This window comes from Eucyclogobius newberryi, unplaced genomic scaffold (genome assembly GCF_026437365.1).
Source record: "Eucyclogobius newberryi isolate DKJ021-1_F unplaced genomic scaffold, fEucNew1.0.hap1 SCAF_1, whole genome shotgun sequence".
Lineage (NCBI taxonomy): Eukaryota > Metazoa > Chordata > Actinopteri > Gobiiformes > Gobiidae > Eucyclogobius > Eucyclogobius newberryi.
This window is the reverse complement of record NW_027315723.1, coordinates 26965464-26988981: the sequence shown is the minus strand read 5'-3', so window position 1 is coordinate 26988981 and position 23518 is coordinate 26965464. Positions and strand designations below refer to the sequence as shown.

The 23518-nt window shown below is 39.7% G+C and overlaps 1 protein-coding gene across 1 annotated transcript; it reads right to left on the bottom strand.

Annotated features, from left to right (window-relative positions):
• Positions 1 to 921: 921 nt before the first annotated feature.
• On the bottom strand, positions 922 to 20235 carry mtmr9 (myotubularin related protein 9). The gene is made up of 11 exons (XM_072441996.1): positions 20155 to 20235; positions 19628 to 19812; positions 19456 to 19564; positions 19261 to 19386; positions 18999 to 19172; positions 18708 to 18925; positions 17346 to 17507; positions 16702 to 16843; positions 16135 to 16355; positions 13412 to 13563; positions 922 to 2560 (listed from the first exon to the last, which is right to left on the bottom strand). The coding sequence occupies exons 2-11, from the start codon at positions 19807 to 19809 to the stop codon at positions 2397 to 2399; spliced, it is 1650 nt and encodes a 549-aa protein (XP_072298097.1). The 5' UTR covers positions 19810 to 19812; positions 20155 to 20235; the 3' UTR covers positions 922 to 2396.
• Between the last annotated feature and the right edge of the window lie 3283 nt (positions 20236 to 23518).

The window sequence follows — 23518 nt, the reverse complement described above, 5'->3', positions numbered from 1 at the left end:
ATCGATAAAATTCACATGCTATACTATCTAGATCAAGAGTATCAGTAAAACCACATTGTATACGGTGTAAAGTAATATAGATTCACAAAATAAAGTATACCCGTAGTCATAAGTTTGTTGCATAAGTAAAGTAAATTTAGACTTTGGGAATTTGGTAATTTCTGGTTTTTGCTAAGTTTCATACCAACTTCCCCAAACCTCCCTGAATCAGAAGTCTAAGCACATATTTTCATCTGTTTACTGGAAAGAAGTGACTGCTATGGCTTTAATTTAAACACAACTCCCATCACATGCTTCTCTCAGAACCTGATCCCTGGCTATTTATTTCCCTCCTACATCATCAGTTCTCGCGCTCTGATACCAACGCATATTTGCGTCATATGCCAAGGTGTTGCTTACTGTGGTTATAGCACACCATATGGGGGCAAGGTATGGGGAAATATGGCACCGTGGCGTCTATCACTAGTGACAGAGGAGCAGCCACCCCTCCATAAACTGTCACATATAGATACTGAGCGATGTCAAACTGCAATGTGGAAAATGTAGACTTCTCAACAAGTCTTACCGGTTTTAGTAGAAAAGTGTTGAATGTGAAAAACAGCTTGAGGACAAACTGCAGACGTGTGTAAGAGTATGTTTAATGGCTTAAAAAGTAAACATTGCATTTGCAAAACAATTCCAACGTCAATATTTAGTGAACCCATACGTGATCACTTATTTTAAGGCAAAATCAAAGTGGCAAATTCAAGCAGACAGCGACAAGCTCATTTCTCTAAATAACGTAAAGGAGATGTTGTGACTATATGTAGATAGGCATGTTGCGATTATTAGGTTAATCGATAATCACAATATAATGGTATGTTTTTTAGTTCAATTTCTCGTCCAAAAATAGACCTAAACGTATAGAACTTTATTTTACCTGCTGCTTTTGTCAAATTTTACTTTATTTTGTCTTTCAGAAAGTTACATTTTGTAAAGCCGGTCACAAACTTGACGGGCAGTAACGTGTTAGACCAGGGGAATGAAAGAAATGTAAAGATTTCACTGTTGTTTGGTCACAGTCTCAATAATCGTGAATAATCGTTAAAGTGTGAGGTTTTTTCTCACAATAATCAAAACACAAAAATTTTATATCGCGACAACCCTAAATGTAGATAAAGCAGCATTTCCTTTAGTATATACAATGCTTTTACAAAATACATGTACGATTTATATTAATTAAACTAGTGGCTAGGCATATAGCGATACTCAATATAATATCGAATAGTTCAATACAACCTTCACAATAAAATGAGTATCACTGCTAGGGGAGGATACAGCTCCATAAAAGTCAACTCTGCTGCATTTGAACAAAAATATATAGTGTAATTACGTAAAAGGTTATGTTTATTGATAATTACCATTAAAATAACAGAAGAAACATTTGATTTTCTTCTTCTGAGGCCTAAAATGTGTCAAAATCGTATTGATATTGTGACCCATGTATTGAGCATCCCAAGTACTGGTAGTGCCTTCCATCAGATTCAAGATTAGTGTGAGAACTCAGGAACTTTGGGCCCAAACGTTAAGCATATACCGTACTTATGCAAATAGACCTGGACCTCAAGCACCAATTATTTACATGTTTGTGAAATAAAGTGCTCAACAATGAAACGTACCTGCCTAATATTCAGTTTTTTTTGCCAGGAGAAGAGTACCAAATGAGCCAGGTCACTAGAATTACCATTGATATAACTTTATAAATCATCTTCAGGACTGTTGGATCTGTTCTTACAATTACATGGTTGATGCAAAGTAATAGTATCATTAGTTGAAGCGCAATTTATACAGTGACAGAAAAATAAAAGTGACAATTAATACAATATGAGTATCTACTAGTTTTGCACATATAAAAACTTAAGAAGTGACATTCTCCTTTCACAATATAAGCATATTCTGCAAGTATAGTGTACTGTAAGAACGCTATACTTTGGGGTCTTTTGCTGAAGATATTACCCATTTGTCCAATCTTCTCAAATTTGGGCAATTATTTTGATATTCTAGCATTGTTTCACTAGTAACAGAAACATTTCAAGTAAGTGATACACATTTGGTCCCATGTCCTAATTAATTTACACTATAATACAGCAGAGTAGGCGGCGACTGGCTGCCTACACATATTATATCATTGCATCGTGACTGGCTTTATGGACCCTATACGTTTCCACAGAGACACAGCATTGAACACAGGGAGTGGAGTATATGTGTAGCTAGCAGCGTAACAAACACCCAAGTGCAAAACGGTGGACAAACCCACTGAATTTTGAAAACAAAAATTAATTCATGCATGCAATTTCATTTTTGGCAATTCGACCCAACACCCTTCTCTTGACACTTATTTTTTCGATGTTACCCGTTTATGGAGACTGCAGTAGTGGATCCTCTGTTTCAAGTTGAGCCAGCTGCCTGCGGAGGCTGTTCACTTTGTTCTGCAGCTCCTTGTTGTACTCTATGATATGAACCGTTTCTTCATAGGCCTCATCCAGACACTTAGAAGAGCGGTTCCAGCGAAGAAACACTCCTACGACATCACAATAGATCAGGATTAAAACAGACGGATTAACAACAGAATAATGTGCTACTACATGAATTAAACCATTAACCAGAGGAAGTGGATTAAAAAAAACAACACAGATTTGCCGGCATTTGTGGCATTTTATGAGAAAATGGGAAGTAGATATTACTGGACATGTAAAAAGTTAAAAAGAAATACAATAACATTTTGCCAAATACGACTACCGGTAGACAATAAAAGGAATATCTTATCTTATACCAAAAAATGTATAAGTACAACACTAAAAAATCTGATCCATGTGAAAGTGTGACAAAAACGGCCTTTGAATTTATAATTCCCATATGAAACAATGGATAAAAAGTCTATTTGATACGCTTACATTTTAAGATCTTTCCCTAAACAATATAAATTGCCTTCAGCATCTCCACTTAAAGAACGGTGCGTTCTGTATACGGCTCTGTTGATCTTAGTCCAATATTTGTGAACAACAGGACGATCCCAAAACACATGATAGTTATTTGCCTTCTGGCTGCCACATCCTCTCCAACAGTCTGCATTTCCCTGTGAGTAAAAGCACTTTGACATGGCGTTATGGCGACATGAAATTTCCCCATGTGTGGACAATAAAGGAATATCTTATCTTATAAAGAAACAAGACACAATTTGCCAACTGAATTCCCTCCAAACATGTGAGCCCGTGGTTCTCCAATGAGATGTACGTTCCCATTCTTCATCAACCAGAACAAAGTGAATCTCTCTTTCCCATTCACCCATAATGAAATCAGTAGAGTGGTTGCCCAGATTGTTAATAACTTTAAACAATTTGTATATTAATCCCTTTGAAAGTTCAGATTTATAAACTTTAATGAATGTTTCAGTCAATAGGCTATGGTCATCATTATTTTTGATTTATTGATTATAGTAACTCCTTATTTATAAATACCTATAAAACCCCTGTTTTTCCAAGCCAAAGGATTCTTGTATCTCATCAAAGCTCTTCAAATGATTCTCCTTTACAATCTGGCAAAAGACCGTTATACCTTTTGATTTTAAATCGTGAGTCTGTGCTGTTAGGTGTGAAATTTTGATAAACCAGATTCAACATCTTTGTTTAGATTGTGTGTTTTGATCAGCACCTTCCATGTTGTAAGAACAGATTTCATTCAAGGGTTCTCCACCTACACCAAATAACTCAACTGTCCATCATCTGACAGCCCCCCGGCACAACACTAATCTCCATATTTTTCCATAGAGCTTCATATTCGGGGCCAAACCACTATAGCAGGGCTCTGATCTGAAATAGAGTAATTTTTCAAACAAGGTAAACCCCAGCCTTCTTTTGATAATTTTGAAGCTTTAAATCAGATTCATGGTTATTTTTTCCTTTCCATATAAATCTTGAGAATGTTTTATTCCACTCATCAAACAGTCGGCCGTGGATGGAAATCAGAAGAGTCTGGAACAGAGTACTACCTCTGCTTCCGAAGAGTGCACACGCTTTTTTGCTCGCTCCGCTTGCTATCGCTGTTTTCCTTATTTATTTTGCTTTTTAATCAGTTTTTGTCTTCCAAACATTTTTGCTTTAGACTTTTTCAAGTAAACCAAGGATTTTAAGAACATTTTTCCAGTTTTAACGACATATCTGACGCCAGCGACATGTCCGGGAGAAGAAGGGAGAAAGACTGTGAACGCTGTCGGAAATATCAACAAGAAATTAATGAGCTGAAAACACGGATATTTGTTTTGGAATCTGAAAAAGTTCTTCACGATACCATTCCTGTGTCAACCGACGGTAAGAAGAGCACACTTTTTACAAGAAAAACTGCTACTTTCAACCTAAACCGCAGTGACTCTGTGTCGTTTCCAAAACTGTCTAAAAACCAGAAAGACCAGGCTGTTTCTTGGAACAAACTTGGAGCAAAGCCTAAACGATACAAAGATAACGTGAAGTCGCCTAAAATACAGCTCACCAACAGATTTTTACCACTTTCAGAGATGGAATTAAATGAAAAAAGGAAAGATGACGTGACCAAAATACAGCGAGGAGGATCTGTGCCAGGAGCCAAGGTCACGAAGATTGTTTTAGTTGGGGATGGCGCGATAAGTCACGTGACGGATGAAAAGATAAACACACATTCTTTTCCAAGCGCCACTGTTTCTGAGATAACGTCACTCCTTCCAAATATTATGGCTAAGCATGGAGGAGCTAAACAGCTGATTGTGCACGTGGGTGCAGTGGACATGCGGCGGGAACAGACTGAAGTTTTGAAAAAAGACTTCTTGAAGTTATTCGACGTGCTTGATAAAATGGAAATCAAAACATTCATAAGTGGACCTCTTCCAAACATCGACAGGAGGATAAACAAGTTTAGCCGGCTTCTTCAGCTGAACACATGGCTGTCCAAAGAGTGTTCCCCGAGAGGACTACACTACATTGAGAACTTCTATCTATTCTGGAAACGAGAGGACCTGTTTAAGAGAAATGGCCCCCACCTATGCAGAGGTGGAGTGAGGGTGCTGACAGAGAACCTGCTCAACACTCTGAGGCATTGGACTGGGCCTGGACAGGGTCCTGAGCAGATAGTTAGAGAAGAGAGGAATGAGAGAAGAATTCCTGCTCCATCAGCCAGAGACCGAGCCAATGTTTCAACATCTAAAGCACCACAACCTCAGCCTCCACCAAAGGATTCATCAGCAGCTGCTCCACCACCACCAGCAAAGGATTCAGCTCCAGCTGCTCCGCATTCACCTCCACCGCCTCCAGCAAAGGAACAATCTTCAAAGGCCTTGGACCCATCTGTGACAAGCCCAACAACATCCCTGTCATCGCCCCTGCCTTCACACCAGCCCTGGGTTCCCCCTGCAACATCTACTCCCACTAAAGATTCATCATTCTCCTTCTCATCTCCACTCTCACCCATGGGCCTTCCCAGCCATTTTGAAAGTCTGATCAAATCAGGCATTAAGATGGCTCCACTCACGCCCAATATAGCAAGGGCTATGTCTTCCCTGCACAAGCCGACTACACCAACAAAAGCCCCACCACCCATCCCCCCTCGCCTCTCACCTGGTCCCAAACTCTCCTTGGCTACAAAAGCCCCACCACCCATCCAACCTCGCCTTTCACCTGGTATCTCCCATAGCTAGGATGCACTGGGTCTCAGCGTTGCCGGGACTTATTGTCACATTAAAAATCAAACCAACCCGGGGCCCTATGTAAAAAGAGCCCCCCCTAGTGCTATTTCTGTAGTCATATCATCACAGAGATGGAAAAACAAAATGCGAGTCAGGCCCAATCTGAGAAATGTGATTCATATTCCCTGTGAAAAGATAAAGCCCAGTCTCACTGAAACTAGTCAAACTTGCTGTGCTAAATGTCAGATCCTTATATAACAAATCTCTCTTAATTAATAATTTTATTTCTTCTTATAATCTTGATTGTATGTTTTTAACTGAAACATGGCTTTACAAAAACACAGGAAATGTAGTTCTGATAGAATCTGCTCCACCCAACTTTAAGTTTGAATCTGAAACACGAGAAAACAAAAAAGGGGGTGGAGTCTGTGCTGTCTTTAGAGATGAAATAATTACCCGCAGGTTGTCTTTTGGGGTGTTTTCATCATTTGAGTATGTATCCTTTAAAATGGAGCTAAAACGGTCTCCATCCATTCTCTTCATTGTTTTATACAAGCCTCCCCAGCACTGCCAAAGTTTTATTGATGATTTTACTGAGATGCTTTCAGTCATATGCACAGACTTTGATGGTTTGGTCATTACAGGTGATTTCAATGTGCATGTTGATAATATTTGTGACAGAAACGCTAATGAGCTTGATGATGTCCTTGAAACCTTCAGTCTTACTCAGCATGTGAGAGGCCCCACCCACAGCAAAGGACACACTCTAGATCTCATAATTACAAAGGGGGTAAATATTTCAAATGTTAATGTGATCGATGTTGCTCTGTCTGATCATTTCTGTGTCTTCTTTGACCTGTCTGTTTCTCCCAAACCTCCGGTTGGTCCTGCAGTTGTTCAGAGGAGACACATAAGTGATGGCACAGGTGCACTGTTTATGGAAATGATAAACTTTGAAAATGTCTCATGTTCTAATGTAAATGATTTGTTGAACTCTGTTACATCTAGTGTTTTGAATGTTCTGGACACCATCGCCCCTATAAAGGCTAAAATGGTTAAAAATAAGCAGAAGGCGCCGTGGAGAAATGATGATTCGGTCAGGGCACAGAAAAGGGAGTGCCGCAGGGCCGAACGGAAATGGCGCAAGTCAAAGCTCCAGGTTCAAAAAGAGATTTACAAAGAAAAGCTGAACATGTACAACCTAATCTTATGTAGAACTAGGGAAAGATATTTTTCTGAAATAATTGGAAGCTGCAGTAACAACTCGCGTGTCCTGTTTGCCACAGTAAACAGATTAACAAACCCTCCAGCTCAGCTGCCGTTAGAACTCATTTCCACATCCAAGTGTAATGAGTTTGCATTATTCTTTAATGACAAAGTTCAGGGCATTAAAAATGCTTTAAATCCCACAATGCAAAAAAATACCCTAAAACCACCAAGACACTTAGAGCTAACTCACTTTGCACCAGTAACTGACAAAACTGTCCATGAGATCATCACCAGTCTGAGTTCATCTACATGCTGTCTTGATGTGTTACCCACCAAATTTCTAAAGTCTGTGCTGAACAGTTTGTTAGCACCATTCACTCACATAGTTAACATGTCGCTTCAATCTGGAACATTCCCAATGTCTTTGAAAACTGCGGTCATAAAGCCTCTCCTAAAGAAGAGCAGTCTTGATGCCGCAGTACTGAGTCATTACCGGCCCATCTCTAATCTACCATTTTGGGGCAAAGTCCTTGAAAAGGTTGTTTACCAACAGCTCACAGATTTCCTCTTAATAAACAACTCATTTGATGTTTTTCAGTCAGGTTTTAGACCTCATCACAGCACTGAGACTGCTCTTGTCAAGGTGACAAATGACATCCGCCTGAACACTGACACGGGCAAAGCCTCAGTCTTAATTCTGTTAGATCTGAGTGCTGCTTTTGACACTGTCGATCATGGGATCCTCTTACAGAGACTAGAGGACTGGGTGGGCATCACTGGCACTGCCCTAAACTGGTTATGGTCCTATCTGGAAAACAGGAAGTACTTTGTTGAAATTGGTAGCTGTGTCTCAGACCACATGACCCTGACCTGTGGAGTGCCCCAAGGGTCAGTCCTGGGTCCCCTTCTGTTCAACCTCTACATGCTGCCGTTGGGTCAGTTGATACGCAGTGAAAATGTGTCCTATCGCAATTATGCAGACGACACTCAGATCTATGTTTCACTATCGGCAGGTGACTATGGACCAGATTCACTCTGTCACTGCATCCAACAGATCAGTGTGTGGATGCAAAACAACTTTCTCCTGCTGAACTCAGACAAGACTGAAATAATCGTTTTTGGCCCACAGAAACAAAGAGAAAGTGTTAGCGGTCACCTCCAGAGTCTCGCTCTAAAACCTACAAACCAAATTAGAAATCTGGGGGTAATAATGGACTCAGACTTGAACTTTAATAGCCACGTCAAATCAATAACATCAGCAGCTTTTTACCATCTAAAAAACATTGCCAAAATCAAAAATATACTGTCAAAACCAGATTTAGAGAGACTTATCCACGCGTTTGTCTCCAGTAGATTAGACTACTGTAACGGCCTGCTCACTGGTCTCTCCAAACGAGCTGTAAAACAGCTGCAGTACATCCAGAACGCTGCTGCTCGAGTCCTGACCAGAACCAGGAAGTATGAGCACATTAGTCCTGTTCTCAGGTCTCTGCACTGGCTCCCTGTGGCTCAGAGAATAGACTTTAAAGCAGCTCTGCTTGTGTACAAGTCTCTCCATGGCCTAGCACCAAAGTACATCTTGGATATGTTAGTGCCATATGAACCATCTCGGACTCTGTGGACCTCAGGGACCGGCCTCCTGCTGGTGCCCAGAGTCAAGGACAAAACATGGGGAATCTGCGTTTCAGTTTTATGCAGCTAAAATCTGGAACAGTCTTCCTGAAGATGTGAGACAGGCTTCTACTCTGACAATGTTCAAATCTAAGCTAAAAACAGTTTTGTTTAGCTGCGCATATGACTGAAAGGATTTTTTCTTTGCACTCTTCTCTTTTGTTTGTGATTTTATTAGTTTAGAAAATCAGTTGGATTGATATTTTTTAATTTAGTTAATTTTATTGTATTTCTGTAATTTCTTTGTGATTTGAATGCATTTTTCCTGCTGTGTGAAGCACTTTGAATTGCCTTGTGTATGAAATGTGCTCTACAAATAAAACTTGCCTTGCCAGGTAGCGAAAGCTGGGCAAAACATTCATTTTTTATAGTCTCAATCCTTTGACTTTGACTTAAGTGGGTGGATAAGGTAACAATTTTCAAAATCTTTTGTATATTAATAAAAAGGTGTAATTTTTTCTCCAGAATAGTTGATAGGTCTAGGTCTCTATGGAGTACCACACCTATATTTAAGAGATTCAGTTTGCCATTTGAATGGGTAGGTCTTTCTAAAGGTCAGAAGTGGTTGCCAGTAAGATATCATTTCAGTTTGTTGTCCATTCATTTTGTATCCAAACATTGGACCAATGTTTGAGAAAATGTATCACATTAGGTCTGGAAATGTCTGCCTTAGTAGTCAAACATAGTAGAACATAATTTGCATAGCAGGCACTTTTGTGTTCCGTCCCATCAATTGTAACTCTGTGAATTGTTTTTGATTGTCTAAAAAATTGGGCCAATTGTTTCAAATACAAAGCAAGAGGGGAGACAAGGCGCAGCCCTGCCTGAACCCCCATTCCAGAGTCAGTGAATCCGTCAGATGACCAGCGATTTTAATTCTTGATGTTGTGATCATCTTAAAGGTCCCATAACATGCAAAATTGACTTTTCAGAGCTTTTAACCTTCTTACATTGCTATTTGTGCTTCATATATGTACCCAGAGTGTTTTTTTGATTGATTCCCGCAGTTTTTAGCTATAGTACAGACTATCTCCTTTCCGCGAATCTCCAAACTGACAGGCGGTGGATGCAAGACCGCGCCATAAGGGCAAGCACGCGTCACCATCTTAAGATACAGAACTTTTTATCCATCTTATTTATCTATCGTTCCTCCAGTGCCTCCTGAGGTCAACATGTCCAATGTAGGCTGAATACAAAGATTCCAATCGCCGCCACAAATTGGGGTTCCCTCAGAGTGGTTTACAATCAGGTCCATGACATCAGCATAGAAAGTGATATCACTCCCTGGTGGAGCATATACATTTACAAGAGCGAAATCATTTCCATGAATAATCTCCTTAACCAGTAAATATCTGCCCTCTTTATCCTTACAGTATCATAGTTCAGAATTGCAAACTCTCCTTCTATGTTTTATTTGATCACAGAATTTCATTAGTTTTTGATGTTCATTTAATCCGTTTTATATGTTCAGTCTTTACATGTCTTTCTGACAACAGATATCCAAAAAATACAAAAGACTACAACTCTGCCAAATATTGAGTGCAACTGACATCTAAAATAGAAAATTAGGTAAATATTGGTAAAAAAGCAGAAAATTAACAAGGATACTGTAGGCTACGCTCACATTTATTACTGATAGAGACTTTGTGACACAGCTGAACCGATTATGGTTCTGTCCTTAAACAAGATGTCCTTAGTCTGTGCAATGAGGAAAATATTTTTTGAATGGCAAGTGTCACAACTTCCCAACTGACACTAGCAAACAACCAAGCTAAACTCTGCACAGTCAAGCAATTTGAGAAACTAGAGTTTTTATTTTGACATACAGTTAATGTGAGAAATAATATAATCTCCATGGACAAAAATTAGGCAAAAAAAGTGAAGTTACACATTTTATCAGTTGTGCTGCCTATAATTCTGCCCAATGAGTTATAATAAATGCAGTTCAACCCATATGGTTCAGCTCAATGAGTTATAAAGATCTCGCTCCACCTCCTTTTTTTTTACTTACCGAGCGCGTCAGGTCTGGCTATGTTAACACTGCAGGTCGAATCTACCCAAATTTGACCTAGATCTGATTTCACAACAGTGTGAACAGCCCAAATCCAATTTTTTTCAAATGCAACCCAGGCCACTTTCATATGTGATACTAAATCTTATTCAAATCAGATCTTTTGCAAAGTGTAAGTCCAAAAAAAAAAAAAAAATCCCCTCTTTTTCTATGCAGTATGTCACTAAACATTTTTACACATAATACAATCATATTGATGTTTTGGGAAATTGTAAATGCTAAACTTGGACAAGAGATCAAAGAATTAATGTATTTAATTTTCAAGTGGAGTCTGCCACTGCTGTCTCCATGAAGATGGTATTGCTTTGCTTGGAATGTGCAACAGTAGGTCATTAAAAGTGCCTATGACACTTGAACATCTAATGTATCTATGATATAAATAATTTAAGATGTAGATATGATAAATATATGTAATGTTATAATATTTCCTGATTGTAAATCATGACACAAAACTAAGAAATTCCATAATTGTTACCTAGCAACCATATTGTGGCGAACGCAGGGGCTATTGCTGTGGCAAATTGCAGTAGAAATAGTGTAAATACAGGGCGATAAAATGCATAGACTAAAGTGTTTAAAGTAACAATGCTATATTTGTGGTCCTACAGAAGCAGTGAACTGTACCCGACTCTGACAGGACATTGTTTTTTTGAATTATGAAACTTTATATTCAACCAAATATTGCTACATTGCTGTACTGGTGTGACCCGGAGTACTAGGCGCAATGGAAAGATATTGTGTAATGTTGTGCCGGGGGTTCCTGTACAGGCCCTACTGGCAGATGACGATTGAGTCATTGGAGGAAGTAGAGAATCCATGGGAGTAATCTGTGCTAACGACATGGCAGTGGCGTGACCAGCCAGTCCCTCCTACATTCTGTTAGAATACAGAAGGGTCTCGAATCCAACCCAGTCACTCCAATTTCCAAAGAGAGTGATTGACAGGTGGATTAACCGTTCAGACAAACACATTGTAAGTTCATGTCTAAACAAACATGGTGGATTACGGGGAAAGAATAAAAAACAACACAGACTGAGAAACGTTGCCGACTTCTGCTGAGTCAACAAGCAACGCACTAAACTCTGTAAATCTGAGGTAAATTAAGTTATATATTTTGTCCTGAATGTTCTGAAAATATTTGAGAGATGTCTTCCGCATTTGAGAGACACGTGACACAAAGTCTTCCGCATTTGAGAGACACGTGACAAAGTCTTCGGCTTTTGAGAGACACGTGACACAAAGTCTTCGGCATTTGAGAGACACGTAACACAAAGGCTTCGGCATTTGAGAAACATGTGACACAAAGTCTTCGGCTTTTGAGAGACAAGTGACACAAAGTCTTCGGCTTTTGAGAGACACGTGACACAAAGTCTTCGGCTTTTGAGAGACACGTGACACAAAGTCTTCGGCATTTGAGAGACACGTGACACAAAGTCTTCGGCATTTGAGAGACATGTGACACAAAGTCTTCGGCTTTTGAGAGACAAGTGACACAAAGTCTTCAGCTTTTGAGAGACACGTGACACAAAGCCTTCGGCTTTTGAGAGACACGTGACACAAAGCACCGGAGAGTTTTTTTGACGTTCCCCCTATAATCCGATTTCAGACCCTTCTGCATTTGAACAGAATGTAGGAGGGACTGGCTGGTCAGGCAATGCAGTCAGGGCAATCAAGGCAAGCAGTGATTGACCAATAAAATATAAAATTACCATATCTATAAATAAATTGTTCTAAAATATATCCATATATACTTTTATGGTTCAAGCTTTATGTTCAAGCTGAGTTTCCCTTACAGGAAATTCACAACACATCAAATTACTTCTTCAAGTAGAATTTGAGCTTATTTATTGAAGGAGTGGCTGGACCACAGGTCAGCGCAGTGGGAGCTCTTTCACACTGAGATAAAGCTTAGGTTGTGTTCCCACGCACACAAAGAGGAGGGAAATAGGACAATACACTAACACAACCCCCGACTTCTTTATACAACCATTACCAAACACACTTATTTCAGGAAATATTGATTAATACAAAATTACAACACAGTCTTACACATTGACACACCCAAAACAGTCACTCTGGCAGAAATGTCAGAAATGCGACAGTGTTGAAATGCAAGCACTTACAGGTTACAAGTTAGCAAATATGTTGATGATGTTTATTTGTTAGTCTAATTACATTAAGAGGCCATAGATTATAGTAAAAGTTATCTGACAAATATAAGTTACATTTGTAGCATGTAAATGTTCTTATTTAACAAGGATAGTACTCCTGGGATGTGGCGAAGTCCTGGCCCCAGAGAAGAGCAGCCTATTCTACACGTTTTTAGTGGTTGAAGAAATTGGAGCACCCAGAAGAAACTGGAGCAGGCATGGTAAACTCTCCACAGATCGGCCCTTGGGTGGTCGAGGGTGCAGCGAGTGCAGCAAGAGTGCTAATCCCTGTGCAAATTTACCACCAAATGCTAGAACAAATTTAGTCAGTTGGTTTCAGATGCAGCAAAAGGACACTATTGTGAACAACAATGCTCTCTAGTGGCTATTGTCTGTAATATTGTATCAATTGCAAAGTTTTTGTCATCAACGTTTTTATAGAGAACACTCTGATTATGAAAAAATCTTAACGATGTATAATTTGCGTATTTAATACTACTCAAAAATACAACAAAAGGAATTCTCACTACTATGATTTAAGACTATGTAAAAACCTCAGCTAATCTAGGCTAACTCTAAAGTCAATTCAAAGAGCTATGAGTCATTGCAGGTTAAACATACCTTCCCACAGGAGCAGACTCTGGGGGGCGACAGAGGGCCAGATCACTAAAGTGTTGGCCTCATACAGCGGGTTGGACAGTCGCTCAAGCTCCTGCTGCCGGTTCACCCAGGACCAAAGAGACACCGTCTTGTCAAGCAGACCCAACTTTACCCTTTCAAATAAACAGAGAAGGTGTTACAGACTACTACATATTTTGTTAAATGGAGGGTGTGTAAAATGTTTTCACAATTATATGTTTTTCATTCTTATTTGCAAAAACATTGTACATGAACATGTGTTGCCAGTTTCAAGCTTGAAACCCAGTTGGTTAAAAAGTCCTCTGTCTGATCTGAAGGGTGACCACCTAAACCCCCAAAATCTGGACATATCATGAGTCAGTGCTAGTCTGGAGCCTTGGCCTATCAATAAAACTGAGAAGGAGACATTTAATTTTTCCTCTACTAAGGCACTGGCAATGCAGATTAATGTGTGACTGTGGTTCCTTTTTAAAACCAGTAAAACCGCTTTACCACAACGTTCATGTCGTAGCCGCTTCTCCTAATGGCGGCTCCCAGTGGCCTGCTACGTGAGCAGCTGTAGACAACTTCCGGTTTATTGCCACGTTTTTTGCCTTTATGCAACTTCTCTGAGCCTCTATGTAATGCGTTGGGTTTGGATAGTGGTAGAAGAAGAGCAGTCTTGATGCCGCAGTACTGAGTCATTACCGGCCCATCTCTAATCTACCATTTGGGGCAAAGTCCTCTTAATAAACAACTCATTTGATGTTTTTCAGTCAGGTTTTAGACCTCATCACAGCACTGAGACTGCTCTTGTCAAGGTGACAAATGACATCCGCCTGAACACTGACACGGGCAAAGCCTCAGTCTTAATTCTGTTAGATCTGAGTGCTGCTTTTGACACTGTCGATCATGGGATCCTCTTACAGAGACTAGAGGACTGGGTGGGCATCACTGGCACTGCCCTAAACTGGTTAAGGTCCTATCTGGAAGACAGGAAGTACTTTGTTGAAATTGGTAGCTGTGTCTCAGACCACATGCCCCTGACCTGTGGAGTGCCCCAAGGGTCAGTCCTGGGTCCCCTTCTGTTCAACCTCTACATGCTGCCGTTGGGTCAGTTGATACGCAGTGAAAATGTGTCCTATCACAATTATGCAGACGACATTCAGATCTATGTTTCACTATCGGCAGGTGACTATGGACCAGTAGATTCACTCTGTCACTGCATCCAACAGATCAGTTTGTGGATGGAAAACAACTTTCTCCAGCTGAACTCAGACAAGACTGAAATAATCGTTTTTGGCCACAGAAACAAAGAGAAAGTGTTAGCGGTCACCTCCAGAGTCTCGCTCTAAAACCTACAAACCAAATTAGAAATCTGGGGGTAATAATGGACTCAGACTTGAACTTTAATAGCCACGTCAAATCAATAACATCAGCAGCTTTTTACCATCTAAAAAACATTGCCAAAATCAAAAATATACTGTCAAAACCAGATTTAGAGAGACTTATCCACGCGTTTGTCTCCAGTAGATTAGACTACTGTAACGGCCTGCTCACTGGCCTCTCCAAACGAGCTGTAAAACAGCTGCAGTACATCCAGAACGCTGCTGCTCGAGTCCTGACCAGAACCAGGAAGTATGAGCACATTAGTCCTGTTCTCAGGTCTCTGCACTGGCTCCCTGTGGCTCAGAGAATAGACTTTAAAGCAGCTCTGCTTGTGTACAAGTCTCTCCATGGCCTAGCACCAAAGTACATCTTGGATATGTTAGTGCCATATGAACCATCTCGGACTCTGAGGACCTCAGGGACCGGCCTCCTGCTGGTGCCCAGAGTCAGGACAAAACATGGGGAATCTGCGTTTCAGTTTTATGCAGCTAAAATCTGGAACAGTCTTCCTGAAGATGTGAGACAGGCTTCTACTCTGACAATGTTCAAATCTAAGCTAAAAACAGTTTTGTTTAGCTGCGCATATGACTGAAAGGATTTTTTCTTTGCACTCTTCTCTTTTGTTTGTGATTTTATTAGTTTAGAAAATCAGTTGGATTGATAATTTTTAATTTAGTTAATTTTATTGTAGTTAATTTTTATCTTTGCTCTCTTTTGTTTGTGATTTTATTAGTTTAGAAAATCAGTTGGATTGATAATTTTTAATTTAGTTAATTTTATTGTATTTCTGTAATTTCTTTGTGATTTGAATGCATTTTTCCTGCTGTGTGAAGCACTTTGAATTGCCTTGTGTATGAAATGTGCTCTACAAATAAACTTGCCTTGCCTTGCCTTGCCTAGAAGCATTATGCACTGGAAATATAATATTTTGGGTCCTGATGTAAACTATTGCACGAGTGCCGTGCCTTAAACAGGAAACAGCTGATGCCAATATGCTCTAGCGTTTTTTTTTCTTTCAACGTTATCATCACTGGATGGTTTGCCATCATATCAAGTCAGCGTTTAGTGAACACTGATTATTCTATATTTCTGTTTTTGCAATTTCGTTCTCATCAGAGTCTGCGTTGTCTTTTGTTCTCTGTTGTCCAATCTTGCATTAAACCTCTCTGTGGGCCTAAAGCGAGCCAACACCCCCTGGAAGCTAGTACCTCTCATGGACCACTGAAATCAGGCAGTATGGATAACATTTCTGCAGCGGAAACACCACGGACATCACCACCCAGCCCCACCCCGCTTTGTGTCGCGCCGAGCTACATACACCTTTTTTGTTAATATACCTGTTAGCTGCACAGTTGCCCAGGAAGGTCCCAAACTGAGAGGCATAAACATGTTCAAACAGCAGCACCAGGAAACTCTCGTTGAATTCAAAGGAGCACGGAAACTGACGAAGGATCTGCCAGACACAGTCCAAGAAGAGCAGGAACACTGGGGCCTCCTGACGCGTTTTAGTGTTGGAGAAGGCCGACTGAGAGCATCGCACCTGGAATGGGTGACCAGCCTGTGTAATGAAACAAAGTGTTTTGTCTAATTCTGGATCATTCTCAAATTCTTAAGCAGACCCTGTACACAATAAAGTGACCTCTTCTGTAGGCCATGGTTATATACTAAGTAGTATTTATGTCTGTTGAGTTGCCTCTGTAGATTCCTGGCTATTACAGAACTGGATTCAGGGTAATGTTAGGTGTTAGGATTAGGGTTAGGAACAGTTCATTTTGTTACGATTAGGTTTTTGGGTCACACTAGTCCCACCCCAGACAAAAATGCTGATTATTTTGGATGCCCCTTAATCCAACCCTGTGTTCCAGTTGCTTGATGAAAAATACAGTTTTGGCTTCAGAGCGTACCTGGAGCCACTCTCGTTCCACCAGATTCTGAAATCCTCGGATGGTTCTAGAAGCCGGATCAAGAATGATTTGAGCCAAAGAGGTCACCTGCAGGGTTGAGTCTGTCCCTTCAGTGCCGTGGACCAGCACTGATGCCCCTTCTCTAAAAACATACAACATATGTTTGGATTTACGTGACAGCACAACATTAACACGTAACATTTATCTGGAGGACAGGTCAGAATTCAAAGGTACAATAACCCATTTAATTAATTAAAAGTGTTTGGACCCGATTTATGGTTGCAATCTCTATAGTCCAGGTCTAAATTACTAAAAAGTGGCAGAAAGTTCAACACAAGGAAACTAATAGCTTCATGAAGAGGTGCAATTACTCAACCTCAAAGACGTGATTGTTTCAGTTGAATAGACTTTAAACCACAAGATTCATTTTTTAAGTTTGTGGATGTACCGTATATGAGTAATGCTGTTTAGACCCAATGACTGGAGTTCACAAATTCTCTAATTAGTGGATTTGTATTTGTCACATTGCTTATAAAACTAAACATAATCAATACAGTCCCCTGCCTTCTATATGCTTAAGTGACCATTTGAAAATAACCACAAAAGACATGGTTGGGTTTTTGTGTGCTTATTGTAACATCGACCTGTCAATGCACTGTGCAGCCAGACACGCCGTCGTCAGGATCTCCTTCACATGAGTCTGCCAGTTTGATGCTTCCAGTTTGCTCAGCCATCGGTCCATGCTGTGGGACTGGTCATTACAGGCTTCAACCAGTTTAATCAGGCTCTCCTGCAGCACATTTGACCTGGACGAAAAACACAATGACTTTAAACAACAACAACAACAATCTGATCATTTTTTGATTGTTGAAATTTAAACAAGAGGTTTGTGTAAACGTCTGTAAATACTGAGACCAACTTTATTTTTACCTTATTGTATTAGTAAATTCTTAATTTATGCATGCCATATTTGATTCTATATATGTTGCTATTATTATCATTTTATTATTCATTGTTTTATGTTGCACTTTTAATGCCGAAACAAGTTCCCATGTTTGCGAACTGTGTTCAATGACAATAGCAATAAACCTTTTCTGATTCTGAGCTACATCTGAGTAATCAGATTTTATTCACAGGCACTGTGAAGGTTATGTGACAGGAAATTATACAAAAACAACAGACTAATGTGGCAAGGACAAAAATGAAAGACAAAATGTTATAGAGTGAATGAGCAGTTATAAAATTAATTGTGCTTTGTCTTCCAAACACAAATTACTCTAAAAACGCAATTTTAACTTACCAGTGTCACAGCTGTTTGATAATTTCTTTAGATTAGATGATTAAATTGAATTTGCTCATGTAAACAAACTAAATAATAACTTATTGAGTCATCAGATTTGTTATTATAGCTGTACCCACAGCTATAAATGTGTTGTTTGTTATGTTGTCATTAAATTCTCCCTAAGGTTCAAAGACAGATCTGTTTGAATGAGATACAGTAATGGTGGTAAAGTACATTTATTTTTAGTTTAACTTGTATGAGAAGGTGTGTTTTTGGTTTGGATTATTAATACGGTGTTAAAAATACAAATACAAATACAAGGAGTACCGGTATTCATGGGGTTTCAGGCATAAGGACATAAGGCACGGCAAAGGTCCTTCATTGTTGTAGCAATAGCACAATTCAAATCAGGAAGGAATAATTGCCTGTGTACTAAAGACTCTGTAGAAGTTTGGTCCTTTACCGCCACCTACTGTAGTTATACATCTTCAAAGTATGTGTTTTACACCATACAGTTGCCGTGTCTCCTCATTCTCTTCACTCACCTGAACATATTACTGTCCTGACCAAACACCCTGCGGTGATGGCTAACCAGAATCCAAACATCTAAAATCTTATTAATTAAGATCTTAATTACAGCCTTCACTACTACAGCCTGACACTCATGTATATGGTAATTTTTTTCAAAAGCAAAGAAAAAAAAATGTTAGTCATATTAACTTACCTTTCAATGGCTTTGTGAATCCTCCTCCACTGTGGGTAGTTAGCCTCAGATTCAAATCCTCCTCCTTTTGCCTTTGCCTGTTGAGCCACGTTAATGGTGCGTGTGTCGATGACATATCCACGTTTACCAGGTCGCAGAGTGGCATTGATAAGCTTCTCATCTTCTTTACACCGTCGCCCATTGGTGCCTGTTAGAGGCTGTCCGGCTCGCATCATCACCTTCAAAGATAACAATACAATATTATATGCACATTTTAACGTAAGTAAAATGACCCAATGTTGATTTCCTTACCATGCCATTCTTTTTGTGGTAGTAGCTGAGCACTGGGAAGCGCCCGCCATGACGGAAGGTTGCAACTTTCCTTAATGTGTCATCGTCAATATCTTTAGGGACAGCCAGTTTAGGTGGATATGACGAACAGATGCTAAAGTCCTTATTGACATCACTTAGTCTCCACTCATCTGTCTAATAAAGGACAGGCTCACAGGTTAGTTTAGTGAGACAACAGGATTTGCATTGATGTTTTACAGAAATGTATAATACACTGATGTACCATAGACTCCAGGTCTTTGAAAGCATCCCCAGGGCGAAAAGTGTTCCAGCCATCCTCAATTACTTCAAACATGGGGCGGTAAAAGAAAGGATACATCAGAGACACAGAATCCAGGGTGGACAAAGCCTGGAAAACAAAAGCCATTACTGACAGTTAGTGCAAAGCAAGATCCTTTAGTGGAATCATTGTTTTTACCTCAATAGAACTGGCAATGTTTAGACACTCATCCATCCCAGGAATGTCCAACTTTATAATCCTCAAGTCTTTGCATTTGACTATGATGCTTCCAAGTGAACCCACAAATCTGAAAGAAGATTAACTTTTATTTTAATTTAGTTACAAAGTGCCAACAACAAACACGCATCACCTTTTCTCTATGGCATCGATGTTTGAGTGGAGCAGCCACAGCTCCTCTGTGTTGTCTTGTCTGGAGGACAGGATCAGGTGGTGTCCGGTCAGACACAGGGTCCCCTCCACTGTGGGCAGGAAAGGCCGGTGCAGGACCACGCCGTCCACCCTGGGGGTCTTTATCAACTCTGCAAACTCCATGTCCTGATTCAGAACCATTCAGTTACAACAGAATACGAAATAAAACGCATTTATTTGTGTTTACTTTTCGTAACTGCTTCTAAGGACTAAAGACGTATAATTGGTAGGACAGGGAAGTCATCACACGGAAATAAATTATAAAGCCGAAGTCAGGAAATAAGAAGCTAAAACGGCTAGCTGCTGGAAAAGAGGAAAGAAAAAGAGAAATTGTGGTACAAAAATAAACGAATTTCACATTTAACACAGAGGTTTGAAAAACACGCTTTTCTTTCCCGTTATTACAATGAATCGGTATTTCTGTGAGTGTTTTTTAGTTCAATAAATCGCAAAATCTGCTCAAATTACTTTTCCGTGTCAGCTGCGATCAGCTGGTAGCCTTTGTGCGTCAAAAAAACAGGCCGACTGGAAACAAAGATCCTGCTTTTTTTTTCCTAACACGAAGGTAGTTAAAATATATCATAAAAGATAAATGCATATCATATTTGGGCATCGTATTTAAAGAAGAAGTTGGAGGAATTCAGTATTCAATTTTTGATGTGTGTAATATACGGAAGCTCATTGTGTTAGTAATACTAGATTGTCATGTAAACAACAACAAAAGTGAACTTTCCAGAAACAAATTATTCTACCATCGGAGGAAAAAAGACAGAACAAAAATCAAAAATGTTGTTAGTCTTGGTTATTTGGTTAATTGGTTAGCTAATTTCTTGAATATTGAATATATTGCTTTGCCCAGTATTAAAGAAGACATAGTCAAGTCAGCTACTTCACCAGGAGTAGTTCCTATGTCTGTGAATTTTGTTCATGACAAATGGCAATAAACCCTATTCTGATTCTGACTATAACTAACTAGATCATGATTTAATATTTTGTTAATTTTAAACAGCATTATTAATTAAAAGTGGCTGGACTTCTTGTTCCAAACTGCAGAACTGATACTTAATTGTGGCATTTCACTTACCGGTCCCTCCTATATTCTGTTCAAATGCAGAAGGGTCTGGAATCCAACCCAGTCGCTCCAATTTCCAAAGAGGCGGATTAACCATTCAGACAAACACATTGTAAATTCATGTCTAAACAAACATTGTGGATTACGGGGAAAGAATAAAAACAACACAGACTGAGAAATGTTGCCGACTTCTGCTGAGTCAACAAGCAACGCACTAAACTCTGTAAATCTGAGGTAAATTAAGTTGTATATTTTGTTCTGACACACGTGACACAAATTAGCGGTGGTGGTTGGACCGGTTCATGCTTGGAGAGTTTTTTTGACGCCCCCCCAAAGGTCCTATTCCAGACCCTTCTGCATTTGAACAGAATGTATTAGGGACTGGCTGGTCAGGCAAGCATTTCACTGAAACACGCAGCAGATTTTCATTGATATGTTTTTATTTTTGAAAGGTTTTGAACCAAACATCTATCACAAGGTGTCTTTCAAACAATCACATCCAAGCACAGGAATGTTTACCTGACCAGCCAGCCCCGCCCACATTCTGTTCGAATGCGTAAGGGTCTGGAACCCGAGTTAGAGCCAATGAAGTCGTCGGTAATCCATTTACCTATCCAATCCCAGTCGGAGGTTTTAACGCGTCAATTTGGGATATGGAAGTAGCTTTCCAACCCCCCGTTCCAAAACATTCAAGACGGCGGACCCGGCTCGTGACCCAGTGTTCACTTCTGCTCTCGCTTCGGTTTGAACCATCAGGAAAGTCGCCGTGATGAACGTGTGTTAGATGCGGTTATACGAATGGCATCATCGCGATTCAGGAGACATTTTCTGCGTCCGGGGACGGATAACGCGGAACACGCCTTGTTGACAAGGGCTACGTAATATCCGGTTAAGCGTGTTGCGTTCTTTGCGTCACTTCTGGGTTTATGTGATTGGTTCTGTCTCTGCTCTAAACTCCGCCCTAGAAATTGAAACGCAGCGGTCGAGCCCCAGACCCACACACAGTTTTGATAAGTAGTTTGCCAAAACATGTTGGGAATGGCTGGTCAGGCAACAGGAATGTGGCTTAGTGTAAGTGAAAACTGGACATTTGGGAGTGCTCATGACTCCAGCACTGCCAGGATATAAAACCTCCTCTAATAAATGCCACTGCTGTGACTGTGACTGTGGTTACAGTCTGGTTAAACATCAGTGTATATATAATGTCCACAAAGGTACTCAAACTTAAGCCTAAAAGGAGAATGTTTAATATTAGGTCCATGATGTTGTGTGTTTGTCTTGAATTCACAATAGATGGTTAGCTCTGGGCCTTTCCAGCTCACAGCAAACAGAGCACACTACAAACACACAGCTTAATTGAATGTGAAATCCAGTGTTGCTTTACAAACCAAATACATGTGTTGCTTTTGAGGGATACAGGGAAACCTGTTTTTAAAGGACTTTTGTGTTGGTTATTATCTCAGTCTGAACAAAAACAGTAGGTCTAAAGACAGCAAACTGACAAATGTTTCCAATTGAAAGAGGATTAAATTACATTTACAGGGTGTTTGACTTCCACTTGTATCTCTGATGATGGATGGCATTGGTCTTTGAGGCTGACACATATTGACATGTTTTCAGATGGGACTGCGGGCCACTTTTTTACCAGAGTGACAGTTTGTCCTCACACCTACAGCATTACTCAGTGCTGCCTGTCATTCATGTTGTCATAAAGACAATGTCTCATTTATGAATCATCCCTTTTCCCCAGCCCCCTGCTCACATATCTGCTGTTTGTCCTGCAATTTATTGCTTTAGTTGGAAACATTTTAACATTGTATTTTCCAATGCACATTGCAGACAGTGAAAATATCTCAAAACAAGACAATTTTAACATTCCCACCCTAGAAAATTAAGCAATTTCTCCTAAATCCACTTTCCCCAAAAGAGAAAATAGTTTTCCTCCCTGCACCATAACACTACAAAGTTGTGGCCTTGTCCGTGCACTTTCATTTGTTCTGTCTACTTGAATTCTTCGTGCATTTAAAAAGAGCTGCTGTCTAGAAGAGCCAAGGTCTTCAGCCTCTGAAGGTTCTTCCTCAAGGCCACAGTCGCATTGTCGCCTGCTAGATTTTTCAACTAAAACCTTCACCTAGAATGTGGATAAAGTTTATTTACAGTTCAGGAAATCTATTTTATTTCATTATTTAGAGTTATTATTATAGAGTCTCAGAAACAAATACATAAACATATGTCACTGGATAAATACTGATCAGGCTTAACATTATGACCTGTTTAATGGACAGCCAAATTGGTTCTTTGACTTTCACTGTTTGTCTGTTGTTTGTTCTGATAGATACTGACCTGCAGTATGTAAACATCCCACAAAACTTGTTAATCTAGGATGAATTTGAAATTATCTTACACTTTTTGGATCAATATGATGCATTGAAGTAAATCTACAACTTCATACAAAATGTTCCTCTATTATGGTCACTGTAAGAACCCGTGCCTTTATGAAGAACTAATCTTTGTTACTCACGTCAGTGATCTTGCCTCATTCTTTTCTTTTGCAGCAGCCACTCTTTACATTTCTTTGTCAAACTCCTTGCATAAAGTTTCCTCACCTTGAAGGAGAGAATTGTGTAAATTATTGTGACACAGAACTCTGTTTTGATATTGACAATTCAAATAAAAATGTTAGCAAGGAATCAATAAAAAGGCTCTAGCATGAAATTGAAGTTGAGCATTTATAAATCCAAACCGTTTCATCTTTGAATG